Source organism: Acanthochromis polyacanthus, chromosome 1 (assembly GCF_021347895.1).
Source record: "Acanthochromis polyacanthus isolate Apoly-LR-REF ecotype Palm Island chromosome 1, KAUST_Apoly_ChrSc, whole genome shotgun sequence".
NCBI classification, from domain to species: Eukaryota; Metazoa; Chordata; class Actinopteri; family Pomacentridae; genus Acanthochromis; species Acanthochromis polyacanthus.
Window position 1 is genome coordinate 39,398,962 of NC_067113.1, and position 22,099 is coordinate 39,421,060.

A 22,099-nucleotide genomic window follows, 5' to 3' on the forward strand; every position below is an offset into this window, starting at 1 on the left:
GTGGACTGGAGACGTTTTCAGGGCTTTTGCTGTTAATTCCCAGTTTAATAAAACTAACGGCTAAAAATAGAAACCAGCAGAGAGCATCATAACAACACAAACTTTATTTTGTTATTTTATTTTATTTAAAAAAAAAATGCATATATATTAAGTGTAACAAGTGAAATGGAGATGATCCGCTGCTTTTCTTTGGGTTCTTTTGTTGCAAACAAGACTTTAATCCAGAACATTATTGACAAATAACTAATAAATAACAGAAAAATGCTCAACAGATTGATCAGGAACACAAAAATAACTGTTAGAGGAGGTTGGGGCGGATGGACGGGTCAACAGTTCAGCAGGATCTTACTACGGTTTCTGTTTTAAAGCGATAGTCAGCGTCACGTTAAAACTTTAAAACCGCATGTTTGGTATTGTAACCATGACAACGAACGTCCTCTAATCTCAACAAAGCACATTTTAGCTCAAAATAAATACTGACAAATAACTAATAAAATACCAGAGAGACTGATCAGTACCAAAAATAATTGCTGGTTTCTGGGTTCCTCTCATTAAAAATCACCTCATTGCTTCTTTTTTGCAGCAGAAGTAACTATGTTATCTTCTGAAGCGCTCTAGTGGCCAAAGTAATTCTGACCAGTGTGGAGGGAGGAGGAGGATGGGGTGGATGGACGGGTCGACAATACAGCAGGACTTTAATACGGACATTTTCTTCTTTAAAGTGACAATATTACTTAAAAATGTTAAAAAAAAAAAAAAAAAAAACCCCGCATGTTTGTTATTGTAACCATAAAGACTAAGGTCATCTAACCTTAGAAAAGCACATTTTGACTCAAAATATGAATGTTTATCGGACACATTATTAACAACAACCTAATAAATAACAAAAAAATGCCCAACAGATTGATCAGTAATACAAAATAATTGCTAGTTTCTGAGTTTCCTCACGTTAAAAATGCTCTTAATGTAAGTTTGTGCAGCTGTTTTTTAATGAACCATTGCTACATGTTCTTGTGAAGCGCCCTCTGGTGGTTTAAGTAAATATAACAGGAGGAGGTTGGGGTGGATGGACGGGTCAACAAATCAACTCTACTTCAACTACTCCTTCGCAGCGTGCTGTTCTGTTGGGAAAGGTAATCAAATTTAAATTTAATTCATGCCATTTCATCAAAACCACTTGATTCTACATGTTACATTAATTCTCATTTTAGCTGTTTCATCAAACATCTTTCTGCTGATTAATCTTTAGACAAATACAGATGATAGTAAAGAAATCTGTGGTTCTTTGGAAACTTTCACGGGTGGGTAGAAGTTCCTGGAAGTTTCAATGGAAATGCAGCCCAAGAGTTTACTTTATTGGGCTGAAACTAAAATCTGACGTTTGACGTCAACATAGAAAAGCACGACTGCTGGAGATCCAGAAGTAAAGGATGTTTCAGGAAGTTTTCAGGTTCTCAGGAGGAAACAGACAAAGTGCAGCTGACCTTAAAGTTCAACATGAGTGGAAGTTGTGTTTGTTAGCAACCAACAGCTTCCACATTTCTGGGCAAGCAGTGAAAAACCATCCCATAAAAAACAAACCTCCAACTAGACCTCCTCCCAACCATCTGGTTCTTTATCTGCAGTAACTTTAGTATATTTACTGAAGCAAAGTTTTACCTTCATACTATGAGTATTTTTAGAGTTAAAGTAAATTTGAAAAGCAAACTGCACAGAAGCTACATTCTCATGTGTTAAAATATGGGTTTATTAGAAAAACAGAGCAGGAATCCTGTCTCCAGATGAGCTCAGCTTCTTCTTTCATTCTCCAGAACTTGTTCTGACCAACCACCTACCAACATGATGATATGAGGATGAAGTTTACCCAGAATGCACCTTTCAAAGTGTTCTCTGGCCCCATACCATCACATTCTTACCTCCATGCTTCACTGTCAGGACTATGCATTCACTGTGGTAGTCACAGAAATGACACAAAACAACTACAAATAGACACAAAACAACCAGAAATAGACACAAAACAACCAGAAATAGACACAAAACAACCAGAAATGACACAAAACAACTACAAATAGACACAAAACAATCAGAAATAGAAACAAAACAACCAGAAATAGACACAAAACCAGAAAAAGACTTAAAACAACCAGAAATAGACACAAAACAACCAGAAATACACACAAAACAACCAGAAATAACAGAAGACTACTAGAAATGAGACAAAACAAACAGAAATTGTATGTGTTTGTGATAGTTTTGGACTTTTTGTGGTGATTTTGCATCTTTCAGTGGAAATGTGGTCTCTTTTTGTGGTTCATTTGTCTGTTTTTGGGGTAATTTTCCAGCTAGTTGTTGCAGTTTTTCCTCCTAAATGTCATGGTTCTATCTGCTGGACTGATGAAGTTCTGAGGCTGAAATGATGGAAAAAGTCCATTAAAAGTGATAAATCTGGACCCTCCTCTATGGACTTAAAGGACCTCAAATTTTCTAAGTGAGACTAAACTGAAGGACTGGAAGAAAGAAAGGAGAACTGTCCAGTTGTCGGTAGGTCTACTCCAGAACTTTCTACAGGGACGTTCTCCTCTATGCACTTTAAGGAACTGGAACTCTGGAAATATTCACAGTGTGAAGGTAGAACTCTGATCATTGATAAAGTTACTGGAGATGAAGAACCAGATGTTCTGAGGAGGTCTAGGAGGAACTTTTTTTAGATTTGGTTGTTTTATGTAAAATTACCTCCATTTAAACTGGCTCATATTTACATAAAAAGCAACATAAATTCAGTGACTTAATATTTACATCCTGGATTCTTCTATAAAAAAAGTCTCAGTGTAAAAACGCATCCATCGGACACACGAACCACTCAGCTCTATAAGCAGCACACGCTAGTTTCCATGGCAACGTCATCTCTTCCCCCAGAAGTTCTCCCGTCTCTTCTGAGCGCGCTCCAGGACGGCGGACGCCATGGAGCAGGAGGCGGCCGACCGCCACGACATCACCGAGAGCCGGTCGTCTAAGCAGCGACGGGTTTGGTTAAGGGGTGTTCAGGTCAGTTAGAAAAACGTTTTCTGGATGTTTGCTGTGCAGAGATTTACCTTCATCTGATCCACAGCCTCCACCTGGACACGGCAGCTCCCTGAACCTCAGGCCGAGCTCACCTGAGGACAAACCCACCAACACGGTCATTCTAGGAGACGTTCTCGCCTCGTTCTGTCTGTGTTTCACTTTCCTGGTGAATTATGTTAGTGTGTCTGTGCGTATATATAATTGTTAGTTCATCAATCAGCAGAAATTAAATAAATGGCAGCCCTTGAATCGCCACCAGTGTTCCCAGTCGTAACGCTCACCGTTGTGCTGGAAGTCCGGGTGTCTCAGAGTTCCCTGGATGCAGTGCTGAGGCAGCGGCACTAGAGGGGGCGGAGCCACAGGGGACATAGGAGTTTGCTTCGTCCTGATTGGTTTAGACGGAAGATTGGAAGCTGGTTTGTGCTCGGAGGAGTGGCTAACGGAAGCAGGGTTATTGTCTGACCACGCCTCTTTTGGTTTGGCTGGCAGGTCGGCAACAGTCTCCGCCCTCGTTGCCGTGGAAACAGATGATCCAGATCTCTGAACGGAGAAAGATTAACATCAGTAACAAAACATAATAAAATATAACTGAACAAATGTTTACTTACAGAGTTATTACCTGTTTGGACGGAGACAAATCATCAGCACCCTTCAGTTTTCCAACTATTATTGCGCCACCTGGAGGACAAAGAGGTCAAAACTGTCACACTGTGGAGATCAAACTGAGAAAATGTGCAAAGAAAGTCCACAGATGGATGAAATACACCCATCATACGGTAATTATTTTTACATTTCTGTGTGTGGGGTAAAACTGAAGAAATACACAAGTAATAAAAGTGAGTTTATCACAACCGTCTTTGGGATTCTCATCACTTCTTCAGCTGGTTTGTTCATGACGAAGTAGGAAATGGAAACAACCAGAATCAGCATTTTCTTTTTAGTTGTTTTTGCAAATTTTATAAAGATTCCAACTTGGACGTTAAATTAAAAGCCGTGTACAAGTGGTGAAATTGGTGACTTTGATTTGATGTGAGTGAAGAATAAGCTAACTTGGTGGCTAACTGTAAGCTAGCTCTCAGTTGTCAAGTAGCTAGCGAGCTCCTGGAACTTTTACGATACACATTAATTTTATACTGACGAAGGTGATCCAATCTGCAGTTTGTTACACAGAATACAGGAGGAAGTGTGTAACAGTAGCACGTTCTACACTAGGTTGCTAACTGTAAGCTAGCTCTGAGTAGTCAAGTAGTTAGCAAGCTTGTTAGCTTCCAGAACTTTTAAGCTACATATTAACTTTATATTGACAAAAATGAAGCACAATCTGCAGTATGTTATACAGAATACAGGTGGAAGTACGCAACACTAGTATGTTCAAAACTACGCCGCTAACTGTAAGCTAGCTCTCTGTTGTCAAGTAGTTAGCAACCTTGTTAGCTCCTAGAACTTTTAAGCTATATATTCTATTTATATTGAATAAATGTATGCACAATCTGCAGTTTGTTATACAGAATACAGGAGGAAGTATGTAACACTAGAATGTTCTAAATTAGGTTGCTAACTGTAAGCTAGCTCTCTTTTATCCAGCAGCTAGCAAGCATGTTAGCTTTCAAAGTTTTGGAGCTATACATTGAGTAAAATGAAGCACAATCTGCAGTTTGTTATACAGAAAACAGGACTAAGTGTGCAACACGAGCGTGTTCACAACTTGTGAGCATGCTAACAGGTAGCATGTTAGCTACTGTCAGAAAAATAATGGTTCTTAAAGGTTCTGCTTTAAATTAATGGTTAATTAATTTTGAGAAAACATGTTGACCCAGGATGTTTGTCGTTAAACTTAGGATGAATTGTTTTATGAATGAGGTGACGGAAAGTCTCCAGGAAGTGAATGAAGTTCTGTCAACGTTTCTGCTGGTGGTTACCGGCGGCGGGTGTGGTGAGGTCATGGTGAGTCCTCTGAACCGGCCTCATTTTCAGCCTGGGAGTCGGCAGCCGACCCTCCTCTCTGCACAAACACCAGAACAGCAGTAAACACAGAGTCATTTCCAGAGAAGCTGCTTTGACGTTGGTTTGGTGGGACGACACAGATTCAGGTGTCTGACACACTTTCTCTTTTAACCAGAAATGTTTCAGACTGAAATCACATTCGTCTTTTGTTGTGGTCAAATGTGCGTTGAAGTGTTTTTTAAATGCATCACTACAGGTGGAAACAAAACTGGAAATAAGCAGCTTTTAACAGACATTTTGCTAACTGCATTTAAATCTCCATCTAGGACACTAAAGTTTGTTTCCATCTGCAACTTTGTGGACACTCAGCAGCTAAATGCAACATTGGAACACAATGAAGATGATCGCAGGCCATTCTACTTGAAGCTTGTCCAAAATGTCTCAAAAATAATCCAACATTGCTGAAAATTTGTTCTGAATATCGTCTAATTTGCTTGAAATGTCTCCAAAATCTGGCAAAATTACACAGAAAATGTCCAACAAGAAAAAGTCTTGCTCAGAATCACTTGAGAATTGCCCAAAATGCAAAAACTTACCCAAAATTATTCAAAATGTGTTCAACATAAGTTGAAATTTGTCCATTATGGTAAATACACTTAAACTCAAGAAAGCTGTTTCACCATGTAGAGTGTATCTTAAAACAACTTGCTTGACTTCCACATTTCTGCTACTAAATTATACAATATGTACAGTTCTGTCAAAGTTACTGAATCAATAAAATAAATGCAGCATGAACCAGTGAACAGAGGAGCAAGTTGTTAGAAGATGCATTCAGCATGGAGAAACATCTTTCTACAGATGATGAGCAGAGTAGAGAGGAAAAGTCGACAGAGTTTTCTCTCCTTAATCATGGTTGTTCTGTTTCCATAGAGCTTCAGAAATTTATACTGCAGAGAAAAATGAGTCCACAGTGAGTAAAAAATGCAACAAAAGCAAATAAAACACCTAGAAACAGCTTGGAAGACAAAAAACGTTAACTGCAATTTAAAAACTCAACGGCAGGATGATGTGTTGACTCTCCATATAACCTAACTTGGGATATAGTTAAACCTTTAATCAATCAATATCTAATACTGTAAGAATTTGCTATGAATCTTTCGAGAAACATACTCATCAGTATTTTCTTCTTCTTCTTCTTCTTCTTCTCCCCAGGCTGTACGTCGTTCAGGAGGTCCTGGAGGTGTTTGTTGGTTCGTTTGTGTCTTCTTGCGAATGTGCCGTTTTCCTCCTGAACCCACAACTGACGCCGTCTTACTGGAGTTACTGGAAGGAACAGATAGATCGTCAGACATCTGAGTTTTCAGATGATGTTTTTACCTCCTACCTGCAGAGTCTCTCACCTGGCCAGGTCCAGGACCTCCACATGTGAAGGACTGCGACTGTCTGCCTCAGGATGGAGGTCGGCTGTCGGTCGGGGGGTAGCGGTGTCGGCCGGTGAATCGGTGGCGTCCGACGGCTCCCACAGGAAGTTGTGTTCAGACAGCAGCTGGCTCAGGTGTCCTCTGGAGAAGTTGGTTCCCCAGGCGCGTTGGCGGTACGACAAGGCCTGCTGCCTCAACTCCTTCACCTGGATGGAAACAAACAGAAAGTCTTTTACTAGACGCAGATAAAACACATTTCAAATACTGTGGAAGTTTAGCTAGTAAAGGGGCACCATGACAAAGTCTTCTGTAAAGCTTAATGATCACGTGTAAACTCTGGACATCCTTTTATGCTTGCAAATTCCAGCACTGGCTCATAAAACACTAAGTATATGAAAAAGGCAGCAACCCACAGTTGGTTTTATTGTATTTTCACGAATAATTAATTAGCAGTTTGGTCTCTAAAATGTCAGAAAATAGTGAAAATGAAGTTGGTTCCCAAGGTCTTCTGTCTCAAGTCTTTCATCTGGAACAAACAAAATCCTTTACTGAGAGACGTCCCAATAAAGTTTTGTCTTATTGCTCCCAGTCTGATCCAAGTCACTTAATATTTAGTAGTAGTTTTCCTAGATAATATACACAACAAAAACGAGACACAAAAAACAAAAAATGAGACCAAAAACAACACAAATGAGACACAAAACAACAAAAACAAGACACAAACCAACAAAAATGAGACACAAAACAACAAAACAAGACTCAAAACAACAAAAACAAGATTCAAAACAAAAACAAGACTAAACAAAAACGAGATTCAAAACAACAAAAAGAGATTCAAAACAACAAAAACGAGACACAAACCAACAAAAATGAGACACAAAACAACAAAAAAGATTCAAACCAACAAAAACGAGATTCAAAACAAAAACAAGACTAAACGAAAACGAGACTCAAAACAACAAAAACAAGGACATGTGGGAAGTTTCATGGTGCCAATCTAAGAGTGTTATGGGTGTTTAGTGAGTAAAGGGGCACCATGACAAAGAGTTCTGAGACATTTAATGACTTCCAACTAAAGTCTCAAAAACTTTGGACAATGCTGAACACTTTCAGGCAAATTTTAAGTCATTTTAGACTTATTTTGAGAAATTTTGGAAAAGTTTTGAGACATTTTGGTTAAATATTTTTCTCATTTTGGAATGTTCAGAATGAATATGGACAAGTGGAACCTCTGACAGTTTAATACTGTAGAGACCAGAGCATGTGGGAAGCTCAAGCACAAACTGCAGTAGTCACTCTAAAATGCAGAGGTTATAAAAAAAATGGGTTGCAACTCATGATTGGTTTAATTGTCAATTAATTTGTCGATTATTTTCTCTCAGCTGTTTGTTCTCAAAAATATTAGAAAATGGTGGAAAATATTGAGGTTTCCTAAAGTCCAAGATGACAAGGATTTGCATTTTGGCTTTGATAATGGAGGTAAAGAAGAAACTATTCCAAAAAATAATTCGGAATTTGCGGTCAGACAATGTGTTTTTCTTCAATAACTATTCAGTAGTTGAGAACAAGTTGTGTAACAACACTTTCTGAATGTGAACAAGATCAAAGAGGAAACATCTACAGTGTTTACTGGACTGTTGGAAAGTTCAACCACAGGAGGAGGGACTTCTTAAGAGTTAGAAACTGAAAAAAATTCCCCACCACAACCTCCTTTACATTCTTAATATCATCATATTCCACCCAGCAGTTACAGACCAGACTAGTAGCTTTACATCCTGATGGTCTCCAGAAGCTGAATCCTAACTGACTTTTACTGATGATCTCAGATATTTGGTTCAATGAGCAGCTTTGTCCAGAGCAGAAGGTCACTGAGGTAACAGACGTCAGAAGAAAACACCTACGACGGTTCGTCAGCCATCGGAAAGTAAAACCACATGAGGCAGGAACTATTTTTAGACCCTGATGATGATCTGGTAGATACCGAACTCTCTAAAACCCCAACAACGGTAGGCTCATTTGTCACTATAATACGAAGTCCATATATATTTTATTATTTACGTTTTTACTAACTTTTCCTACTATTCTGTTCATCATCTGTAGGAAGATGTTCCACCATGCTGAACGTATCTCCAACAACTCCTGTAGGTTTGATTTTCCTCTCAGTCTCAAATGCAAATATCAAAATGTGACGATATGGAAAAAATAGGGTTGACACAGAAGGAATGGTGCTTTGAAATGAGATGATTGTGGTATCAGATTTAGTAAAAAATTATCCTTTCATTGTCTACAACTTGTTCTGACCACATTATCACACGTGCTGATGTGAGCCATGAAAGTTTACCCAGAATGCACTTCTTAAAGTGTTCTCTGGCCCCATACCTCCGTGCTTCACTGTCAGAACTATGCATTCATTGTGGTAGTCAGAAATAGACACAAAACAACCAGAAATAGACACAAAGTGATCACAAATAGACACAAAACAACCTGAAACAGACAGAAAACACTAGAAATAGGCATTAAACTGTTCACACTTTGATACATCCCATAATACTGATGTGCAAAGTTGGTAATAAAATTGATGTGAAATATTTTGGACATTTTTTTGGTGATTTTGCTAAATTTTTAAACTCATTTAGGTCAGGTTTTGGACCATTTTGAATGTTTTTTTGTCATTTCTGTCAAATATTAAGTGATTTATAAATTCTTTGAGGCACTTTGGTAAGTTTTAGCCATTTTTTGAATCATTCTAGACACCTTTTTTTTTATCTGAAAAAGTTTCAAGTCATTCGAGAAACACTTTAGTTAACTTTGAGATATTTTGGACAGATTTTGGAGAAATTATGGGGCATTTTGGAACTCTTTTGGTCTATGGCTCTACTATGAACATTAAACTGTTGCAGTTTTACGGTTCAAACTGTGATACATCCCATAATATTGATGCTCAAAGTTGGTTGATATCAGCTGATTCTGAGGACGTCGGGGGAACTTCTTGCTCAGATTTGGTTGATTTTCTGACCCAACAGGGAATTAAAACCACAAACCTCTCCATCACTTCTGAGAAGTGCCTGAAAGTTGTCGTTCAGCGTTTCCTCTGTTTGGGTCTCACCTGGTTCCTCTGGTAATGTGGTCACTTCAGGCAACACCCCACACGCTTTCTGCACACTTTCATCATGCTTTGTCCTACTTCTGGAGGAAATGTTTTGACACCCGGCAGACTCTGTCTCGTCACGTTGCTGCTTTCTGAGTAAATCGGCAGTTTGATGATGAAGATGAATTTTATCACAGTTCAACAACAGTTCATAGCAAACTGTCAGGTTATTTAAATACAGAACACTACTGCCTTAAAGCCACATTAACCCTTTACGCTTCAGTGCGTCGTAGGTGTACCGCCGGCGGTACACCTACTAATTTGCATAGGAATTTCAAGAATGTCCGACGGCTGCAAACACGATTATACAAACACTATACGCCGATGGAAAGCTTAGATTCTCATGAATCCGCCGGTATAAACCACTTTCAGATGTGATTACCACAGCGGGTGAGAAAAACACATTTGTCCGACAAAAACGAATATCCATCCATCCGTTCTCTATACACGGCTTCAACGCACACAGCGCGACTCACATTTCCGGGTTCATTATTACACACAGAAAAAAAGATTCCACAAAAAACGGCCATAATCCAACCTTGGACATCCAGACAACACAAGTCAGTAAACTATTTTGTCCAAAACATGTCCTGAAGTCGGTATAAAATCCACGAATCGGTCGTTTTCAAGGAAATGCACCTCGCGATGCGCGTCCAATATTCCCTGTATTTTTCGTCATATTTTTTATTTACAAATAGAATGTTAGCGATTTTTTGTACTGAAAATGGCTGGAATTGACTGAAGCTTAAAGGGTTAAACTACAGACATGGATGTAAAATAGAATATCAGTAACAAAACACCTAAAATTAGCTGGAAATGGCAATATTTCTGGTTGTTTTGTGTCTATTTCTGGTTGTTTTCTGTCTATTTCTGGTTGTTTTGTGTCTATTTCTGGTTGTTTTCTGTCTATTTCTGGTTGTTTTCTGTCTATTTCTGGTTGTTTTGAGTCTATTTCTGGTTGTTTTCTGTCTATTTCTGGTTGTTTTGTGTCTATTTCTGGTTGTTTTCTGTCTATTTCTGGTTGTTTTCTGTCTATTTCTGGTTGTTTTCTGTCTATTTCTTGTTGTTTTGTGTCTATTTCTGGTTGTTTTGAGTCTATTTCTGGTTGTTTTCTGTCTATTTCTGGTTGTTCTGTGTCTATTTCTGGTTGTTTTCTGTCTATTTCTGGTTGTTTTCTGTCTATTTCTTGTTGTTTTGTGTCTATTTCTGGTTGTTTTGAGTCTATTTCTGGTTGTTCTGTGTCTATTTCTGGTTGTTCTGAGTCTATTTCTGGTTGTTTTGAGTCTATTTCTGGTTGTTCTGTGTCTATTTCTGGTTGTTTTGTGTCTATTTCTGGTTGTTCTGTGTCTACTGTATTTCTGGTTGTTTTTTGTTTATTTCTGGTTGTTTTTAGTCTATTTCTGACTCTTCTACTCTCTTCTACTATGTCATTTCTAATTTTGGACAAATTCCGACATATTTTGGACAAATTTTGAGACATTTTGGACAAATTATAACCTGTTATGAACCAATTTTGAGACGCTTTGGACAGGTTTTTTGCATTTTGGGCATTTCTCTAGTCATTTTGGATAGTTCTTGAGATATTTTGGACAAATTATGACTTACATTGGACAAATTTTCAGCAATTTTGGATGATTTCTGAGACATTTTGGACGACTTACTTCTCGTTTTGGACCAATTTTGAGAAATTCTGGATAAACTTTTACAGCATTTTGGTCAATTATGAAGTCGTTATGGACATATTTTTGTCATTTTGGACGATATTATAACGTATTTTGGACAAATTCTGAGTAATTCTGGAGAAATTACAGCTTATTTTGGACAAATTTTGAGACATTTTAGATGACTGTGTCAGACATTTCGGACAAATTATAACCTGTTTTAGACCAATTTTGAGAAATTCTCAAGTAATTTCGAATGGTTCTTGAGACATTTTGGACAAACTTTGCTTAATCTTGAATGATTTATGAGAGATCTGGGACAAGTTTTTGCATTCTGGCCAATTGTTAGGTCATTATGGATGGTTCTTGAGACATTTTAGACAAATTTTAAGTTATTTTGGATGATTTCCAAGAAATTTTGGACAGATTTCGACTTATTTTGAACAAATTGTGAGACATTTCAGACAAATTCTAACTTTTTTGAGTAATTTTGAAGAAATTAGCACTTATTTTGCATAAATTATGAGAATTACGTACACGTTTTTGCATTTTGGGCAATTCTCAAGTCATTTTGGACAGATTCTAACCTGTGTTGGACTCATTCTGAGATGATTTTTGATTCCGTGGATGTTTTGATAACGAGGCTGTTTCCACCTCAGGATGTAAAACTGACATCTTAACCACATCACAGTTTGCTGCATCAGCTTCAACCACATCACATCAATCACATCAGCCCACTAGAAACTAAAAGTTCAGCAGAGTGTGAGTCTTCAGGCTAACTTTAACACAATAACACACAACTTTAACACAATAACACACACAATACTGCAGCCTTCACACTGAAAACCATAAAACACAAACAGAGAAGCTGCACTTTGAGTTTTCAGCTCCAAGTGTTCATTTGCTGCTTTTGTGTGTCTGTTGTGTTGAGTTTGTGTGTCTGCCGTCAGCTACAACCTCAGCTGCCGTTTCCACGACAACGGTGGGAATAAACCTGAGTGACTCACTGAGAGCTGTTTACTGAAGCTTTGTGGTTTAAAACGCAATAATAGGCAACAACACAACAACACACATTTTGGATGATTTTTGAGACATTTTGGACACATTTTAACTTGTTTTGGACCAATTCTGAAGAATTTTACAGGATTGTGAAACATTGTGGACAAATTTTAAGAAATTTTGAGTGGTTTCTCAGACATTTTGGACAGATTGTGGATAAGTTTTTGCCACAAAGGTAATTCTCAAGCAATGCTGGACAAATTACGACCAATTTTGGACAAATTTTGAGACATTCTGAGAAATTTTGGACAAGTTTTTGCAATTTGTCTCAAGTCATTTTGGACAAACTCTAACCTATTTTGAGTAATTTTGGAGAAATGAAAACTTATTTGGACAAATTAGGAGAGTTTTTGTCAAGTTGGACATTTTTTGTGCAATTTTGGATGATTTTTTTTGACATTTTGGACAAATTCTAAGTCATTTTGAGTGACTTTTTGAGACATTCTGGACCAATTTTGGACAATTTGCTTTAAAGACAATTCTCAAGTAATTTTGGGCAAATTTTGAGACATTTTGGATCAATTTTGATAAATTTTGGACAAGTTTTAGCATTTTGGGCAGTTCTCCAGTCAGTTTGGATGGTTCTTGAGACATTTTGGATGAATTATACACTGATGATATTGTACACTAAAACACACACAGTAGTAACAAAACAACACACAGAAACACACAGACACACACGCCTCCTTGGCCAGCCTGTGGAGGACTCTGGGAAATGGAGTTTAGTTCTGATTTATCTACCTGGTGGGCGTCGCCCTCCGTGGCTCCGCATCCTTCTGGGTTCCTGCTGAGAAAACAAAACTTGCTGTCAGACACACAGACGACGTCATCACTCTACTCACCAAACACAACAACACACACAGAAACACACCTGAGTCCTCTCTGCACCTGAGGAGGGGGCGTGGCCTTCAGGTGTGATGCGGCGTCGTCTCTCAGAGCAGCTTCCTGTTCGGAGCGGAGCTTCTTCTGTGGCTCCTCCCTCCTCCTGTTGGTCTGCAGGTCAAACACCTGAGTCAGATGACCAGTACAACAGCCCTGGTTGTTGTACCTGGTTGTCTGGAGGTGCATTCTGGGTAATGTAGGCGTCAGGTTTAATGTGTGTGAGCATCAGAAGATCATAAACTTCAGCTGCTTACTTTCTTTTTGTGTTTATTTGTTGTCGTATAGAATCTCTATGCTTGTTTTCCATGTATATCTTGTCATTTTAAACACTTTTACAGATGTTCTCTCTCTCGTAATTTGGCGTGTTTTTTATCTTTACGTCTCTGTGGCATTTTTATGTTTCTTTCTGGTCATGTTCCATATAATTATATAAATCATTTTGCATTTCTTTACAGTTGTTCTGTGCTTCTTTGTCATTATTTTCCAACAGTTTTGCCTCTTTATGTTGGTTTTGAGCTTCTGTGTTGTTGGTCAGCATAACTTCGCAGTCATTTTTGTGTCTCTTTGTGGTCATTTTGTGTATTTTTGGGTACATTTTGTGTCACTGTGGTCATTTTGTGTCTTTGTTGTCATTTTGTGTCTCTTTGTGGTTATTTTGTGTCTTTTTGGGTTCATTTTGTGTCTCTTTGTTGTCGTTTTGTGTCTCTTTGGGTTCGTTTTGTGTCTCTTTGTGGTCATTTTGTTTCTCTTTGTTGTCATTTTGTGTGTCTTTGTGGTCGTTTTGTGGTATCATTTTGGCAAGTAGTTGCAGTTGATTGTGTTCATTAAAACAAACATTATGTGTGTGTTTTGTGTATTTAATATGTGTGTTTTCTGTATTTACCGCGTGTGTGTGGAACAGCGGGACTCTCTGGAGCTCCATGTGTTTCCTGAGGCGTGGCCCAGTGGGCGGGGCCTGACCCAGGAAGCTCCGTCTGTACTCTGTCTCCATGGGAACCGAGTTTTTCTTAAAGGAAGGGACGGAGTTCAGCACCTGTAGGACGGAGTCAGAGTTCATTTACTGTTGACCTGATAGAGGAACCGCCGCCTCCTGCTGGACACTCAGAGGAACTACAGCTGGTGTCAGGTTTAACTGTGGGGTTTTAGGACTACAAAGATGGCCACTTTAATCCACTTTAACATCTTTAATCATGAGTCGGTGAAATAATTATACTGTGAGAAAGTCTCTCAGGAGAAAAGGAGGTTTTTAATTTTATCATCTTTTTCATAACAAAATATGCTATAAGTATAATTTAACAATATGGCAGCAAAATAAACTAGAATTTTACAATATAGTAACAAAATAAAGTAATCTATTCTAACATTATATTAACAAAATAGACTAGAATTTAATGTTATAGTAACAAAATTTCACAAAATTATTTATTATTTATCACTATAGCAACAAAATAAACTATCATCTAACAATAAAGTAGCAAAATAAACTGTAATTTAACAACATAGTGACAAAATAAACTGTTATTTAACAATAAATTAAAAAAATAAATTAATATTTAAGAATAAAGTAGCAAAATAAACTATGATTTAATGTTATAGTAACAAAATATACTATAATTTCACAATAAAGCAGCCCAAAACCATGAATGAAAGCAGCAAAAAAATGTGCAAATGTGTAAATAATTGGACTAAAAATGTAATTACAGGAACATTTGGAGGTATTAGCTGGAGAGGAACCTGCTGAGGTGAACTTTCAGGTAGTTTCTCACCTGTTCTGCACTCAGTAAAGGTGAAGCGGCGTTTTTCTTCCAGCCAAACTGTCTGTGATACTCTGACCTTTGACCTCTGGATCGAAGCCCCGCCCTCCATCGCATCACTCCATCCTCCTGCAGCAGAAACTCGCTCATTTGAAGGTTCTTTTTTTAAAAAATATTACGATATTACAGCAGGTTTTAGGAGACTCACCTGCTGCTGTCCATCAGGTGCTGCTGTCTGAGGTCGGCTGGGCTGTGATTGGTTGTCGGGACGTGAGGGGCGGGGCTTAGCTGAGGAGACAAAGACAGCAGAAATGAACCAAAGAGAGAAATCTGTAAAAATCTATAAACTGATTTGAGTTGGTGCTCAGATTCATGAATCAGATTCACTAAAAATCCAAACAGTGTCACAGAAAACTACACAAGACTGGAAAAAATTTACAAAAAATTGTATTTTATTATCAAAACAACAAAAAAACAACAAGAATTTTCACAATTTAACTTGAATAACTCAATTAGCAAAGAAACAATCATTCTAGAATGACTGGGGATGATTTTGTAAGTGAGAACATCTGCAAAGAAAATCAAAAAATACTTAAAAAAAGGAATTTACAAATTTAGAACCTTTCACATGTGGTGTAACGTGAGCACAGAGATCTAAAATAGTTTATTTTTTGCTTTTGGTTATTTTTTGGTTTGCTCCTCATATGGAGCTTCTGCAAACGTTTTTCCTCCTGTACTCGAAATATTTCCACAAATCTGACTAAAGCTGCACAATTATGGTCAAAATATTGACAAATATGAATATTTATCACTGTTTTTATTGATTTTAAGGACAAAATATTCATCGTTATGCTTCAATCCTGCATCAAAACGAGACTTCATCTGAATTCAAAGGACCTCCAAAAGGCTAAATGCAAAATAAATGGAGTCCAGAACTCCTTTCTGGCTGAACATTTGCTGTACAGATGTTCCCTAAACGCCTCACATGCAGGCTGCAGTAGAAGTTAGTGCACAAATAAAAGCAATCTGACTTGAAAACGGGCAACAGGTTAAAGAAATTATTCATCATTATTGGATGTGAGACCAAAAAACTGTTTAAAAACAGAGAAATAAGGCGTTCAAAAGTCAGATTTATCCAAGTTAAAACCAGATTCAATGTTTTATCTCTGTCTATTACACTGAGAGGAGAAATTTAAACATCAAAGATAGATTATTTTATTGTTCTAATCCTGCTTTTCACTCATTCTGCTGTTTTTTTAACTTTATTTAAAAGACACAAATTCTGCGTCTTTTAAATAAAGTTAAAAAATAAACAATGTGTCTGAGAACTTCTAAATCAATCACACAAATTAACTGATAAATATACATATTTACCAGGTTTCCCCTCAGATGCTGGCTCTGCTGCTGGTTCTGGAGGTTCTGAAGGTCTCGGGTCTGCAGCGGGTCGAGGTCCGGCTGGAGTTTTAGGAGGCGTTGGAGGTTTGGGCTCCTTGGTGTCGGCTGAGCGGCTTCTGGAAGCTGTTATTTACATAATCATTGATGTGCCAAGTGTAGCATGCTAATATGCTAATACGCTGTGTATAACAGTTCATTTTGTTACTATAACGTTAAATAACAGCTTATTTTATTGCTTTTCTACTTTTAATGCACCACATTTCTTATTCTATGTTTTTCTGAGCAACATCTGGGGGAAGAATTTCCTTCCAGATAGATGAAGTTTCGTTTCATCTTGTCCTAAATATTCAGGTTGGCCTTCCTACCGGTGTGAGAGCGAGCAGCTGGTTCAGCCTCAGAGTTCTGCACATCCGCTGGAAAAAGCAAAGAGCTGCAGGACCGAGCCGGACCGACCGGACCGAGCTTCCTGCGGTGCTGCAGACGAGGTTCTCTGGTGACAACTGACAGACAAAGAACATGAAGGATTACCTCTGCAGGATCAGTCAGTCTGCTCAGGCCTCCTCATGCGTTTCTATAAACGCTATTTCCTTTAATCGTCAAATTTCTCACCCATCTGATCGGATCGAAGTCCTGCTAACGGCGTGCAGCGCTGAGGAGAAACACTTCTAGACCGATGAGTGCCGTAACTCCTCTGGTATTCACTCTGACACTGAAACAAACACACAGAACTGAGATTCTGCTTTCTGAGTTGCGAATAAGAGTCTCTACCTTCACTTGTTTACTGCAACCATCATTTTTTCACCATCTATGCCAGGGGTGTCAGACTTTTAGTTCAGGCTATTTCCACATTCTGACAAAATATTGCAAAAATGAGACACAAAATGACAACAAAAAAAAATGAGACAAACGAGATGAAACTAAACAAAAAAAAGGCAAAAATTTGCCAAAGAAGTTACAAAGCAACAAAACAATGGACAAGAGACAAAAGTCAGACGAAAAAACACACAAAAACAACAAAAATGAAACTAAATATTACAAAAGTGAGACACAAAACGACTAAAGTGAGAAACAAAATGACAGAAAATGAGACAAACGACACAAGCGACATTAAAAGGAAACACAAAACGACAAAGTCAGATAAAAAAGACAAAAAATAACAAAAATATGACAAAATAATACAAAAATGTTAATGTCTTCTCTGGAATTTTTACACTTTACAAAGTCAACAATAACATTTCTGAAGCCTTTAAGCCTCTTTTTAATCAAAAAATGTACTTGAAGTAATATTTTTTGTCATTTACTTGCACAATTTTGTTTTCATTGATCCTCTCTGACTAAAAATAAAAAAGAATCCACATGGAAAAGGCACAAAAACTTCAGTGATTGATTCAATGACATGTGATGAGTCACATCTAATAGATAAATGCGAAGTATAGATTTATATCATCTCATATTATGATGTATTTTATAGCTATGTGAGTGGAATAATCAGCTAAAAGTTTATTAAAGAGGTATTAATCCTGCACCGTGTGTTATAAATGAGCTTAATATGAAAATACTCAAGTAAAAGTACCTCAGAGCTGTACTGGAGTAGATGTACTCCGTTACTGTGTAGTTTTGTGTGTTAGCAGTTGAGGTCTGTTCTCATGAAGCTGATGGATTAACTGATCAATCAGATTAAACCCATATTAATCCGGACTCTGCTGTCTCAGGTAGGTTACTGAGTAAACCTGGTCAACAAGCAAACTAACTAAGTAACTAACTAACAGACTGACTTATTAACTAACTAGCTAACTATAAACAGTCAGTCAGCAGGTGTCTGTTAGCATCACTTTGTTTGGTTATCCCGTTGCTAATGCTAACACCTGTTGTTTACCTTAAAGCGGACCGTCATGGCGCTCTCGCAGTGAACCAAACACCACGAGAACTCACTCCTCCGTCATTCCGCTGCGTCCTGAGTTCGTTAACGAGCGAGTTAAAAGCGGGAGAAAGTCGTTAACTCAGTTCGGAGACGAGCTAACTAGCGGCCCCGCTTCTCCTCCGGCTCCGGTGGTGACAAGCTGCAGCCGTTGCCATGGCAGCTCAGCGTCTTGCGCAGGCGCGGTGGCGGCAAGACCGTTGAAAAGTGACGTCAGCAGCAGCTTCCTGATTTTTTTTTACGTTTTTAATTAATTAGATTTAAATAAATAAATTTGTAAAAACAAGTATTTTACACAAAATACAGGTTTTATTAAATCTGAAATAAATAAATAAATATTTATATGAAAAGAATAAAGTTGTCTGTAAAATTAAATTCATTAAATGAGTAAATAAATCCTCAAATAAATATAAAAATAACTGAAAATGTATATATTTTTAAAAGAACATTGTAAAAGGAATATATTTAGTTTTTTTTCAATGCATTTATTGATTTAAAATGCAATTTAATTGCATTCTATGATTTTTGGAATTTCATTATTTCTAAAATAAAATAGTAATTATTTTTAAAGTGGGCTGCACAGTGTCGTAGTGGTTAGCACTTTCGCCTTGCAGCAAGAAGATCCCCGGTTCAAATCCCGGCCTGGGCCTGGGATCTTTCTGCATGGAGTTTGCATGTTCTCCCTGAGCATGCGTGGGTTTTCTCCGGGTACTCCGGCTTCCTCCCACAGTCCAAAAACATGCTGAGGTTAATTGATTACTCTAAATTGTCCGTAGGTGTGAATGTGAGTGTGATTGTGTGTCTGTATATGTAGCCCTGTGACAGACTGGTGACCTGTCCAGGGTGTCCCCTGCCTTCACCCGAGTCAGCTGGGATAGACTCCAGCACCCCCCATGACCCTAGTGAGGATAAAGCGGTGGATGGATAAATGGATTTTTAAAGTTCAAAGTTTAATTCATAAACTTTACTCTGCAAAAACAAAATCATATTGATTACTTACATTTGTAAAAAATAAATACAAAATTAAAATTATATTTGCTTATTTTTTCAGAATTAAGTCACTGTAAAAATACATAAATATAGAAATATATAAATATATATAAAATTTAATATATATAACATTTTTCTATATAAATAAATATTTCTATGAAATAAATAAAATTATCTGTAAAATTTAATTTAAAAATTAAATAAATCCATAAATAAATAAAAATAAATAAATAAAAATATTATATTTTAAAAAGAGCATTTTGAAAGGATTATATTGATTTTAGGCCATTTTTGTTGATTTAAAATTTAATTGCATTTCATGATTTTCAAATTTTCAAAATTAATTTTAAAGTAATAAATTTTTTAAGTTAAACAACTACATTTATTGTAAATCATACTATATTTGACTGCCTGATACTAATAAAAAACAAACATTATTTTTACAGTACTCTGTCACTGTAATAATAATAGTTATAATAATAAGAAGAACATTTTAATATATTATATCATTATGTTTAAATCAGGTCAATTTATGTAATGAGAAATGTTCAAAAGTCTTAACCTAATTTTAGTCAAATATAATATTGTATAATATAATTAATTAAATATAATACTGTACAATAAATTGTACCTATATATATGAAAAGTCCAAAAACTCTCACTAGTTTTGCTTCATGATGATATTTTATACATTATAAAACGACTAAACTGCAATAATAACAAAATATGATAATATATAATATATATATAATATAGCAGGCTTAAAATTTGTTTTGGGACATTAATCTTATTTCTTTGCACTTTACTTTAATGTCTGTTGTTTAAAATGTGGTTTATAAATACTTTTCATTTGTCTGTTCTTGCCTGTAGTTCTGTGTATCTCATTCAGAAAGACTCCACATCGCAGGTTGCTGTTACAAAATTGCACCACTTTTATTCATTTAAGGCTTTTTAGTTTTAACTTTACATTTGGCTTCACCCCCCTCCCCTCCCCTCCCTCCCTTCCCTCCCTCGTTTGTCTCCCCCTGCTGCTTTCTGGAAGGAAACCAGTTCAGACCGCCTCCACACCAGTTTAAATCTCTTCAACCCGACTGACCAAACTGGTTTCTTGTACATTTCACTGGTCGTCATGCCATAGAGAGAAAAAAGAAGCAGATTTATTTCAGGAATGGAAAATTGATTCTTTTTTGGCTGCAGCTGCAATCGTCACGACGACATTTTGCGGTCTGGATGCGATTAGCGTAGCTTAGCACAAAGACTGGAAACAAAGGGAAACTGCTAGCCGGTGACAGCTCACCTTAACCCTCGTGTCGTCCTGTGGGTCAAATTGACCCGTTTTAAAGTTTGAAAATGTGGAGAAAAAAAAATAAACACATTTTCAGTGTGAAAATTTGCACATTTTCAACATTTTTGGGAAATTTTTTGAACATTTTTTGGTGGAAAAAATGTCCAAAGATTTCCCAACAATGTTGAAAATGTGGACATCAGAAGTTTCACTGTGAAAATATATTCTTTTTCCACATTTCAAACTTTAAAACGGCTCAATCAGACTTTTTTCTGAGTGTTCTTAAAGAAAACATAAGTTTTACTGACATATATGTAATCACTTTAGATATTTTTATGATTTTTTTGGAAGAATGTTATTCTTTTTTTTTTTTAAATATTTACAAGAATTTTCTTGCCAAATTCATTTTCAGCGAAACGTTTAAAAAATCATTGGAATTGTCTTCTGGAAGGTTTTGTGAATTTTCAGAAATTTGTTAATTTTTTTGCTGAATTTTTGGATTTTTTTCAGACAAGGAAGCAATATTTTTTGGTGCCTGTAAATGAGGACAAGAGGAGGGTTAAGTAGAACATACAAAGACAAAACATAAGTCCAGAAACACGTTATAATGCAGCTGTGACCAGGAATGAGGACGTCTATGTGAGAATATAAAACAAAGAAATTCACATAAATACTCACATCTGCTCAAAACAACATTATGGCGCGTTAATAAATGTTTTTAATGCTAAATATGGGAACTCAAAGCAGAGTGTGACCTGCTAGAAAAACCGGGAAGGCCTCCGTATGCTTCAGCTGAACTTTCTGAAGAAGACAAACCAACAATCGCAGCGACTTTACAGTGAAATTAAGGCCAAGTTTGCTTTTTTCCATTCTTCTCTCGACTGCTTCTGTTCAACGCGTCATTATGAATGTCTTCCAATGACTTTGACATCACAGAAATCATCGAGAAGACATTGTTAGATCTGTTAAAAATAAAACCAAAGTGGCACGAAATGACGAATGCTGCTGCAGCCTTGGTATTCGTTGGAGGTCGGACAGGTCTGAAAGCAGCTTCGGCTCGGCTGAACAGCAAGAAAAACCTCGAGAATTTGGTCTGAGCTGCATTTAAACACTCAATCATTCAATTTAAAGTAATTCTAAAGACAGATGAGGACATTTCTAAGTGTTTGTCTCCTGCAAATGAACAACTATAATCAATAAATTCCATATTTTAATTGTATATTACAAAGTGTCTATTTATTACACTTAAAATGAATTATCATAATTGCATTTATTAATGACTTGTTTGTACATTCAAGAATGTTTTTTAGGGTCAAGACTTAATATTGAAGCTAAATGTGTTTTTTAATCCTTGTGTGGAGAAAAGAAGCATTTTCACAGTAAAAATTTCCATATTTTCAACATTTTTGGGAGATTTTTGAACATTGTTTGGTGGGATTTTTTTTTTACAAGAAATGTAAAAAAATGTTTTTTTTAAGAACATTCACATGGATTTTGGTTGATTTTTATGTGAATGTTCTTAAAGAAAATACTGGAAATTTAACTGATATACATGGAATCACTTTAGATTCTTTTAGGA

At 36.8% G+C, this 22,099-nt stretch overlaps 1 protein-coding gene across 2 annotated transcripts; it reads right to left on the minus strand.

Moving 5' to 3' along the window:
* Positions 1-10: 10 nt before the first annotated feature.
* On the minus strand, positions 11-18,465 carry mdm1 (Mdm1 nuclear protein). Of its 2 annotated transcripts, none has more exons than XM_022200940.2 (16): positions 18,204-18,465; positions 16,937-17,036; positions 16,693-16,827; positions 16,307-16,450; positions 15,141-15,220; positions 14,945-15,061; positions 14,062-14,211; positions 13,168-13,289; positions 13,038-13,080; positions 6,408-6,634; positions 6,178-6,330; positions 4,983-5,065; positions 3,683-3,741; positions 3,345-3,603; positions 3,093-3,155; positions 11-3,010 (listed from the first exon to the last, which is right to left on the minus strand). In XM_022200940.2, the coding sequence occupies exons 1-16, from the start codon at positions 18,219-18,221 to the stop codon at positions 2,901-2,903; spliced, it is 1,863 nt and encodes a 620-aa protein (XP_022056632.2). In that variant the 5' UTR covers positions 18,222-18,465; the 3' UTR covers positions 11-2,900. The 2 variants fall into 2 exon arrangements, with proteins under 2 accessions (XP_022056632.2, XP_022056631.2); XM_022200939.2 differs by having other exon boundaries at positions 13,038-13,083.
* Between the last annotated feature and the right edge of the window lie 3,634 nt (positions 18,466-22,099).

Bases quoted from the DNA above. Each gene is read 5' to 3' on its own strand.
- mdm1 (XM_022200939.2), bottom strand. The intron at 6,331-6,407 runs GTGAGAGACTCT...TGTTCCTTCCAG, and splicing joins GAGGTCCTGGACCTGGCCAG to TAACTCCAGTAAGACGGCGT. The intron at 3,156-3,344 runs GTGAGCGTTACG...GTTTGTCCTCAG, and splicing joins CCCGGACTTCCAGCACAACG to GTGAGCTCGGCCTGAGGTTC.